Source organism: Theropithecus gelada, chromosome 9 (genome assembly GCF_003255815.1).
Source record: "Theropithecus gelada isolate Dixy chromosome 9, Tgel_1.0, whole genome shotgun sequence".
NCBI lineage: Eukaryota > Metazoa > Chordata > Mammalia > Primates > Cercopithecidae > Theropithecus > Theropithecus gelada.
This window is the reverse complement of record NC_037677.1, coordinates 54015731-54026389: the sequence shown is the minus strand read 5'-3', so window position 1 is coordinate 54026389 and position 10659 is coordinate 54015731. Positions and strand designations below refer to the sequence as shown.

The window sequence follows — 10659 nt, the reverse complement described above, 5'->3', positions numbered from 1 at the left end:
CACCATAACTAACCCACTTCCGTGACAATGGCATTCATCCATGTAGAAGGGCAGAGCCCTCACGACCTCTTCACCTCTTAAAGGTCTCACCTCTCAACACGGTTGTATTTGGGAAGAGAGGGGGACACATTCAAACCATAGCACCATTTAAGCAAATGGACCATTCTGTACTCATTGCCTCAAGAAAAGTACTTTATAAGCCAAAATAGAATTTTTTAAAGGAGTTTCTCTTGGCATTTGTGTTTTCACACCTATGTCCTTAAGAATAGAATAGAAATAGAAAGGACTCACATCATAGATTTTGAAGAATTTTGTAAAGGAAGTAAGTATCCTTAGACGCCACAGAGTCTACTCCTTTGCACCCCAGAACTTTGTTTCATCCCATTCAATTCACTCTATGTGAACACATCCTGCAATATCCCTAGACTTTCTAAACCCCAAAGAGGAACACAGGAATCTAGACACCCAGCTGGGCAGAGAGGTGAGGAAGGGAAAGTCCTCATATCTGTTCTTGGCTGTGGAGGAACAAGCTAAGCTGGAGGAAACTCCCCCACCAGGACAGTGATGAAACACTCCTCCCCCAATCCCAACACCATCATGTAAGTGTGGCTTAAGTGGTTCTATGAAGCATCAGCTCCCAGCAAACTGGGGAGAGTTCTGCAGTTCACACCCAGGAGGAGATACCACATTTAGTATGTTGCACACCCTCCTGAGCCCTGCACAATGGCAGCCTCACTCACTTCTCACAGACCAGCAACTTTCTTTTCTTTTTTTTTTTTTTGAGACAGAGTCTCACTCTGTTGCCCAGGCTGCAGTGCAGTTGTATGATCTCAGCTCATGCAACCTTCTCCTGCCTCAGCCTCCTAAGTAGCTGGGATTACAGATGCCCACCACCACGCCCGGCTAATTTTCTTTCGTATTTTTAGTAGAGATGGGGTTTCACCATGTTGGCTAGGCTGGTCTCAAACTCCTGACCTCAAATGATCCACCTGCCTCGGCCTCCCAAAGTGCTGGGAGGGATTACAGGTGTGAGCCACCGCTCCTGGCCAGCAGCTTGCCTCTCAGGCAGTCTTGCTCTTGCATAGACACACATATTAGTTCAGCTCACCTCCCATTTGCCTTTTGGTTGCTTCAGCAAACTGTCCTATTTTCCCAATGGAAATGTATAAATAACCAGTTGAACTGAAGGATCCAAAATAATACTTTGAGGCTACTCTTGAAGCCCATTCATAAGCTGTCCTTAGAGGAAAAAAAAAAGTAGAGTTCAAGTTTGAAGGCAAAAAAATACAAATTGGGAAACTCATGATTTGAAATTTGAAACAAACAAAAACATTTATTGCTCTTGGGTTGGTCCTACAGATCTTGATCAATGTTTAATGCAACCTAAAAGCAAAACAAAAAGTAAATATGCCTTAATACAATTAGAACTGTGAAAAGGCACAAGCCAAAGAAATAAAGCTTAGGTAACTTCTATGTGACTACATGAATGAAATTTTTGGGAGTTTCAGAGGATTTCAAATGATATGCAAATTGAATATAACCATAAATTATGTTCTCAAAGTAGTTATTGTTCCATCCTTTCTTCTACTTCTCTTACTATGTGTTCTCATCCTTCTCGTAGGCTCCTCTTCCTGTGGCCATCCCTTCAGTGTTGGAATTGCTAATGGTTACTCCCTGAGCCCCCAGGCCTTCACACACTGCACACTCTCCTAGGTACCTTACTCACTCCCCTTGCTTCATTCAGCACATATGCCCATGACTGCTGAATTTATATCTCTGGCCTGGGCTCCTTCCTAACGTCAACTGTTCTTGGCTATTTTCACCTGCATATCTCAGAGCCACCTGAGAGTCAACATCTCTGCAACTGAAGCCATCAGTTTTTAAACCTGCTTCCTCTTCTTATGTTCATCAACTCATCAAATGGTAACACTCTTAACTCAGTAGCCCAAGGAAGACATTTAGGCTTCATCCTGACCCTGCCCCGCACTGATCCTGTGAGCCTGTCTTAAATCCACTCAGTTCGCTCCATCTCTGCTGTCTAACCCTAGTCATCTTACATCTGGATCAGTGCAATAACTTCCTAAGTGGTCTCCCTTTTTCCACTCCTGTTCCACACCAATCCTCTCTCCACCTTATAAAACACAGATTGAATCTTTAAGTCCTTTCAGTAACTCCTACCGCACCTAAGTCCAAAATCCCTAAGGCAACATACACGACCCAGTGTGCTCTGCCTTTATCCACCTCTCCAGCTTAAAATCATACCATTTTCCTAGCTCCACATACCTTAGCCATTAATACTGGATGACTTCAGTCCCTTGAAAGCATCTTGCTGTCTCTATCCTCTGGGCTCATCTCAGGCTAATTCCTTGAACTTCACCTCCTCAGGAAGACTTGTCCAGCCCTGGTCAAGTCTCTCCCTACTGTGTCCCTCAAAGAACCTTCCCCATTGACCCATGTCCCCCAAGGGCAGAAGCCCAATCCATTTTGTTCATTGGCATTTTCTAGCTCCTTGCATAGTGCCAAATCATAGCTGATATTTAATAAAACTTTAAACAATTAACACTGAGTCTGTGCAGCTCCACTTTCTGAACAGCTCTTGAAAATAACATTTACTTCAGGCCATCAACATCTTGTCCCCTAGATTACTACCTCCTAAGCCGTCTCCTGACACCTACTTCTCCATTTTCTTCCCCACACTGTTGCCAGATGGTCTTTGCAAAATGCAGTTCTCATCATATGAGCCTCCACTGCCTTTGGGATAAAATCTAAGCCTCTGAACAGAAATGACAAGTGCTTTCATGGTCTGGCCCCTACTTTCTCCTGGCCTCAGCTCTCACCCCTCCCTGCCTCACTCCCTCTACACTCTCTCCTATTTGGGTCTTCACACCTTCCATGCTGTCTGCCTGGAGCACTACCCTCGGCCTCCCATGCCACCAGTGAGTAGCAAATCATTAGCTTCCTTCCCTGACTGAGGTTCCTCAACTGTGCTGGCTGTCCCTCCTTGTTAGTGTACATGAATTAAAGTGACCAAAATGTACCCTTCTTCCAGGACAGTCCTGGCTTACATCTGCTGAGCCGGCTCTCATTCTCAAAAGCATACTGGTTTGGACAATAAATTACGTGGTCCCGCTAACCATGACTATTAAATGCTCATCTGATTGTCTGTTTCTTCCCTGACAATAAACTCCACAAGATCAAAGCCATCTGCCTTATTCACCACACCATCAGGCATAGTGCCTGGCATATGGAAGATGTGGTATGTTTGTTAAATAAACAAATGTACTTACATACTGGAGAAGCATGCACTCTCATTAAGGCATTCATTTGGTTCCAGGGTTTGTTACTGAGGACCAAAATCGTGCCCCCTACACCAAATTTAAAGATCGTGTATTTCACAAAATGATTTTAAAACATATTTTGAAGAGGTTTTGAGGTCACAGATACAGAGATATAGATAAGCCAGTGACACACTTCACAAAAGGGCAGAATGCCAATTAGGAATATAATCGGCAACCAGGGAACTGATTATCTCTGAAGCAAAAGGCCCGTTTGCCAACCAATCCTGCCCTAGCCTCATTTTCCCTAGGCTTTACCTAAGTGAAAAAATCAAAAACAAAAACAAAAAAGAGCTTTTTAAAAAACACGCTGATACTGACATCAGAAAACATTGGTTCATCAAGTTCTTCCACTCTGCTCAAGTTAGGTGCTCCATAACGATCGCTGATTTCAGCTAGTGTTTTGCCTGAGTCTAGTGTTGCTTCCTACAATCAAAAAATTGATGTTTACTTTTAAATTATTTCAAAATTAATACATTACTTTTCTTTCAATTTTGATTAAAAATTTTCTGATTTATAACATCAAAATTCAACATTATTAATTAGTGGAATTAACCAATTTCTGTTAATGACAAGACAATTCTGGTAATGAATTGAGTATCCTAGAATATAAAGCTAGAATTCCGGCAATAAATGCTAAAACTTTTTTTAAATACCTGCAGGAAATTTAAAATAATTGTAAGTAATTATGTGGTAAATAGCTTCAATATCTCAAGAGAGCCTAGTTTTTTTTAAATCCAAACACAAACTGAATGTCCAATTTTTACCTACTGTGAGATTTTTCTTCAAAGCACATTATTTGTGACTTGTTATTACCAGAAAATATATATGGACTATCAGTTTTTATAATATACTTGCTAAAAATTTAGCTACTTATGCATCAAAATTAAGCTTAAATTATAGGATACTCAATTCATTTCACATAACATAGAATGACTTTTTCTTCTCACCTCTGAATATAGAGTATCTTCACTCCTAACTAGATTTTCCATATTCATTCTCATCTCCTATAATATATAAAAATTAAGAAAATACTTTGAATATACTTCATTTTGATTTCATATTTCATTTTTGGCATTTTTATTTTTACACAATGCTATGATCAATTTAAAGCAAAAATGCTGTCACTCTGAAAGAGAATGATCTGATTACACATTACAAAACTGCAGATCACAGTCTTATACTCTATACTAATAGAAGGCAACCATGTTTTATATATAATTAATAAAACTTTTTAAAAAGTGAAATGGACTGAAACATTTAAACTGAAGCCAAATTATCTGCCAATATAAAAACTGACAAAATAAAAATTATAATAGAACCTTAGAACAAGAGATTTTAAAGAGAAACTACACTTAAGTAGAGTTTTGCACATCATGAGAAAGAAGTAAACACTTCTACAGGAACTAATCTGGCCCAATGCAGAGGGACCTGAGCGATGCTCTCTTTAATACTCTGAGCACTGCAGTAGGAATGTACTGCCAATATGGGAGACCTCTTTCTGAATGTGAAAATATTCTTCTAGCCAGCCAAACCTTGCTATGCCATCTACCTTTTCATTCTAAAGCAGCACGGTGGCCTAACTGACCCTGAGCTGATTGATTTTGGCTGCTAGAACACCAGTGATTTCTTGATCATACATATGGTTACCCTAATGATAGGAACATAAACAGCACTGTTTTCCCAAGACCACTCCATTTTCCTGGTAACTTCTTATCCAGCATCCACAGGGCTATATTGGGAACATCCATATTCTTATAGGACCATGTTCCCCCACCACAGAGATGGATATTTGACACAAACTAAGTCAGTCAGAATCCTTCTCCGAGATTCTTTTCTTAACTGAAACTAAAACAAGGCATCCATTCCTCTTAGATGGTAGAAGCCACAACATTCTAAGACTCAGAAGCCATTAAGGCTCATGTTCCCCACCCATGTGTAGCAAAGCAGCCCATAGTGAAAGAGTGAAACTAACAACCAGGGGAACAGCAGAGGGGAGAGCCCTGGTAGCATCTGATTCTCTTGCTCCCAAAGTCTGAAAGGCCCAGTGATACCAAGTCCTTCACAGTTTATTAAACCCTTCCTTCAACCCAGAATCCTTCCAGCAAATTTTCCTTTGCACATGATAGTTTACACTGCGAGTCTGCAGCCATAAGAAAGCCAGGGGAAAGGACAGGAGTGGACTCATTTCTTAGCAATGTGCGAGGGAGTGGTACTTTGCCGGGGAGTACCTATGCTATGGTGAGGGATGATAAGCCTATAGAAATAGGAATTACTAAAGTTATTGTGGCTCTGATCACACAAGCTGCTGATGCCTAGAGATAGTAAAATAACATGAGTGTGGCTCTCTGGAGCCACAAAATAGAGACCAATCCTTCCTATAGACTTTTAAGCACTTTAATGTAGCTATCAGATCACTTTGATTTAAAAGTATTTTAAATTCCTTTATTTTGATCACTGCCTTCTTGATATGTTCCTGTATTTTCTCCTTCAGTTTAGATCCGTGAATCTCTTTCAAAAATTATTTAATTTTTAATTTTTACTGACATATAATAGCTGTACATATTTACAATGTACATGCGATATTTTGATACAAGCATACAATATGTAATGATCAAATCAGGATATTTGAGATATCCATCACCTTAAACATCATGTCTTTGTGAATCTGTTTTTTTTTTGAGACGGAGTCTCGCTCTGTTGCCCAGGCTGGAGTACAGTAGCGAGATCTCAGCTCACTGCAAGCTCCGCCTCCTGCCTCCTGGGTTCACGCCATTCTCCTGCCTCAGCCTCCCGAGTAGCTGGAATTACAGGTGGCCACCACCACGCCCGGCTAATTTTTTTGTATTTTTAGTAGAGATGGGGTTTCACCATGTTAGCCAGGATAGTCTTGATCTCCTGACCTCGTGATCTGCCCACCTTGGCCTCCCAAAGTGCTGGGATTACAGGCGTAAGCCACGGTGTCCGGCCCTTTTGTGAATCTTAAAGACAAAGGGGATGCTTGTGTATGTGTGCATACAGGCATATCCCTGTGCTCGCACTACGCTCAGACTAAGACAGCATCAGCATCTGTATTTTTTTAAACTATGTATAGGGCTTTTATCCTTTTAAAAAAATCTCACTTTTTGATTTAATTCACCATTCATACTTTTGAAATACTGCTTTAATAAATGATTCTCTCATCTAAGCATCAATAAACATAATGAACATTGTCTATAAAACCTGCTTCTTTTTTCAGTTTTAATTATGGAATAAAAAGGGGGAGCGACATTTGATTAAAAGATAGTAGCTATAAATTCAGTCATCTAGAATATTGGTCTATATGACTCATAGCTTTTGGATGCAGGAAATATGGGTCAAACTCGAGACCTGACATGATGCAGACACAACCAATGAAGATGGGCTTTCTTGAAATAAGTTACTTTAGGCCGGGTGCGGTGGCCCACATCTGTAATCCTAGCAATTTGGGAGGACAAGGTGGGCAGATTGCCTGAGCTCAGGAGTTCGAGATCAGCTTGGACAATATGGTGAAACCCTGTCTCTACTAAAAATACAAAAAATTACCCAGGCATGGTTGTGCATGCCTGTAATCCCAGCTACTCAGGAGGCTGAGGCACGAGAATTGCTTGAACCCAGGACATAGAGGTTGCAGTGAGCCGAGATCACGCCACTGCACTCCAGCCTGGGTGACAGAGTGAGACTCTGTCTCAAAAAAAAAAAAAAAAAAAAAAAAAGTTACTGCATAGTTTATTTTAATGAAAGGCATGCAAGTCCATGTATGAACATATTTTAAAATGTAAATTCTTGCTGTTAATACACTAACATAAAGACATAGACTACTGCCTCTGAGATCGGAATACCCTCAATATTCAACATCAGCTAATATAACTAGGAACAGCTAGCTCTTGACTAAAATGTTGAGGGTATCACTATTAGAGAACCCTACTACTCACAGAGAACTTTCACAAACACTTGTATAAGAATCCAGTGAGACGGCCGGGCGCGGTGGCTCAAGCCTGTAATCCCAGCACTTTGGGAGGCCGAGACGGGCGGATCACGAGGTCACGAGATCGAGACCATCCTGGCTAACACTGTGAAACCCCGTCTCTACTAAAAAATACAAAAAAACTAGCCGGGCGTGGTGGCGGGCGCCTGTAGTCCCAGCTACTCCGGAGGCTGAGGCAGGAGAATGGCGTAAACCCGGGAGGCGGAGCTTGCAGTGAGCTGAGATCCGGCCACTGCACTCCAGCCTGGGCGACTGAGCAAGACTCCGTCTCAAAAAAAAAAAAAAAGAATCCAGTGAGACATTGCTAATAGTATTATACTACTAGCTCTAGTTTTGAAACAGGTAAACTGAGACTGAAAAAGGTCATGAGACTTGTTTAGCTTACACAGCTAATATGTGGCATGTCTTCAGACTACGAATCCCATGGTCCTTCTGCCAACAGCTGAAATAAACAGTTTGAAGATTCTAGAGAGTTTTAAATAAAACTGACATTTATAAAACTTCAAATTACCTTGTCTAATTGTTCTTGAGCTCTCTGTAGTTCTTCTATTCTCTGCCTCTCTTTTTCTTGCATTTCCAACTCCAGCTGCAATGCCAGCTGTTGCTGAATATTCAGAAATATGTCATATTACAGTTAGATTAATTGCAAGATAATTAAGTTTACACCCACCTTCCTTTCAGAAACTTACAATAAATGGTCACATCCAACTAATACTTTAGTTTCTACAAAAGTTTCCTGAAGCATAAAATTTTTAAAAAAGATTTTAATCTTCCTTAATTGCAAATTATAGAAAGCACAATTTGTACAAAATCATTTTCTCTTTTCTTCTTAAAGTAACAAATGAGATTGCAATAACTTTCCAGATAAATTTCTTTAAGCATAGATGGGTCTTCAAATAGCCACACATTGGTTGTAGAAGAGTGAGTGAGAAACTCTTCAGAATATCATCTGATGGCTCATGCCTATAATCCCAGCACTTTGGGAGGCCAAGGTGGGCAGATCATTTGAGGTCAGGAATTTGAGAAGAGCCTGGCCAACATGGTGAAACCCTGTCTCTACTAAAAACACAAAAATTAGCTGTAAAAAAGATTACAGGGTGGCACATGCCTGTAATCTCAGCTACTCGGGAGGCTGAGGCAGGAGAATCGCTTGAACCTGGGAGGTGGAGGTTGCAGTGAGCCAAGATTGTGCCATTGCATTCCAGCCTAGGCAACAGAGTAAGACTCCCTCAAAAAAGAAAAGAAAAGAAAAGAAAAGAAAAGAAAAGAAAAAAGGAAGGAAGGAAGGAAGGAAACAAAAGAAAAGAAGAAAAAAGAATATAATCTGAAATCATGACTAACCAACAATATATTTGCTCCCAACTCAGCATATCTGTCACACTAGGATAGGGTTCAGCAATAAAGCCTGTGGGCCAAAGGCAACCCAATTCCTATTTTTTACAGCTTACAAAGAATGGCTTTTACATTTTTAAACTGAAAAATTTAAAAGAAATAATATTTCATGACATAGGAAAACGGTATGAAATTTAAATTTCAGCAACCTTAACTAAAGCTTTATTGAAACACAGCCATGCCCATTTGTTTATGTATTGTCTATGAGCGCTTTTGTGCTGCCACAGCAGAGTGTAGTCGTTGTAACAGAGACCACATGTGGTACACTCACCACTGCCTGGCTGCCCAGCACCCTACAAACCACAGTAACATTATTGTAACAGCAGTGTTTGGAGTACCATGGTATCACTATACTGTGACATTTTAAAAAATTATATCCATTATGTCAAAACAAGAAAGCCAGGGATGGGTGGCTCATTCCTGTAATCCCAGCTACTCAGGAGTGAGGCAGGAGGATTACTTGAAGCCAGGAGTTCAAGACCAGCCTGGGCAGCATAGTGAGACCCCCATCTCTAAACAAAATTTTGAGATAAAAAAAGAAAACAAGTGAACTTTGAATGTCGCACTTTTAAGGCACACTGGAGTGTGTATTATTTTGTCATCAAATTAAATGGCAAAATATGTTTCCCGCTATATAGTGCCACTGTGCTAAAAGAATATAATAAATATCAACATTACCAGACTAAGCACACATCACAATAGTCCCAGCTCACTGAGCACAAAGGTCAGAAAAATTAGAAAATTTAAAACAGAATTGGCTGGGCATGGTGGCTCACACCTGTAATCCCAGCACATGGGAGGCCTGAGGTCAGGAGTTCGAGATCAGCCTGGCCAACATGGTGAAACCCCATCTCTACTAAAAATATCAAAAAAAAGGCCGGGCGCGGTGGCTCAAGCCTGTAATCCCAGCACTTTGGGAGGCCGAGACGGGCAGATCACGAGGTCAGGAGATTGAGACCATTCTGGCTAACACAGTGAAACCCCGTCTCTACTAAAAATACAAAAACTTAGCCGGGCGAGGTGGCAGGCGCCTGTAGTCCCAGCTACTCGGGAGGCTGAGGCAGGAGAATGGCGTAAACCCGGGAGGCGGAGCTTGCAGTGAGCTGAGATCCGGCCACTGCACTCCAGCCTGGGTGACAGAGCGAGACTCCGTCTCAAAAAAAAAAAAAAATATATCAAAAAAAAATTAGCCAGGCAGGTGCCTGTAGTCTCAGCCACTTGGGAGGCTGAAGCAAGAGAATCACTTGAACCCAGGAGGCAGAGGTTGCAGTGAGCTGAGATCGCGCCACTGCATTCCAGCTTGAGTGACAGAACGAGACTCTGTCTAAAAAAAAAAAAAAACAGAATTATCACAGCAGAATTTCTTTTTTTTTTTATTATTATTATTATGCTTTGAGTTCTAGGGTACATGTGCATAGTGTGCAGGTTTGTTACATATGTATACTTGTGCCATGTTGGTGTGCTGCAACCATCAACTCGTCAGCACCCATCAACTCGTCATTTACATCAGGTATACCTCCCAATGCAATCCCTCCCCCCTCCCCCCTCCCCATGATAGGCCCCGGTGTGTGATGTTTCCCTTCCCGAGTCCAAGTGATCTCATTGTTCAGTTCCCACCTATGCGTGAGAACATGCGGTGTTTGGTTTTGTGTTCTTGTGATAGTTTGCTAAGAATGATGGTTTCCAGCTGCATCCATGTCCCTACAAAGGACACAAACTCATCCTTTTTTATGGCTGCATAGTATTCCATGGTGTATATGTGCCACATTTTCTTAATCCAGTCTGTCACTGATGGACATTTGGGTTGATTCCAAGTCTTTGCTATTGTGAATAGTGCCGCAATAAACATACGTGTGCATGTGTCTTTATAGCAGCATGATTTATAATCCTTTGGGTATATACCCAGTAATGGGATGGCTGGGTCAT

At 41.1% G+C, this 10659-nt stretch overlaps 1 protein-coding gene across 1 annotated transcript in view; it reads right to left on the bottom strand.

The window, feature by feature from the left end:
• Positions 1 to 1306: 1306 nt before the first annotated feature.
• The window catches only part of DYDC1 (DPY30 domain containing 1), an 18826-nt gene continuing 9473 nt past the window's right edge, over positions 1307 to 10659 (bottom strand). The window contains exons 3-6 of the mRNA XM_025397284.1: positions 7853 to 7945; positions 4286 to 4342; positions 3657 to 3761; positions 1307 to 1383 (exon numbers count right to left, since the gene is read on the bottom strand). Of these exons, the coding sequence (XP_025253069.1) occupies positions 1354 to 1383; positions 3657 to 3761; positions 4286 to 4342; positions 7853 to 7945 (285 nt within the window). The 3' untranslated portion in view covers positions 1307 to 1353. The remainder of the gene's footprint in view (positions 1384 to 3656; positions 3762 to 4285; positions 4343 to 7852; positions 7946 to 10659) is intronic.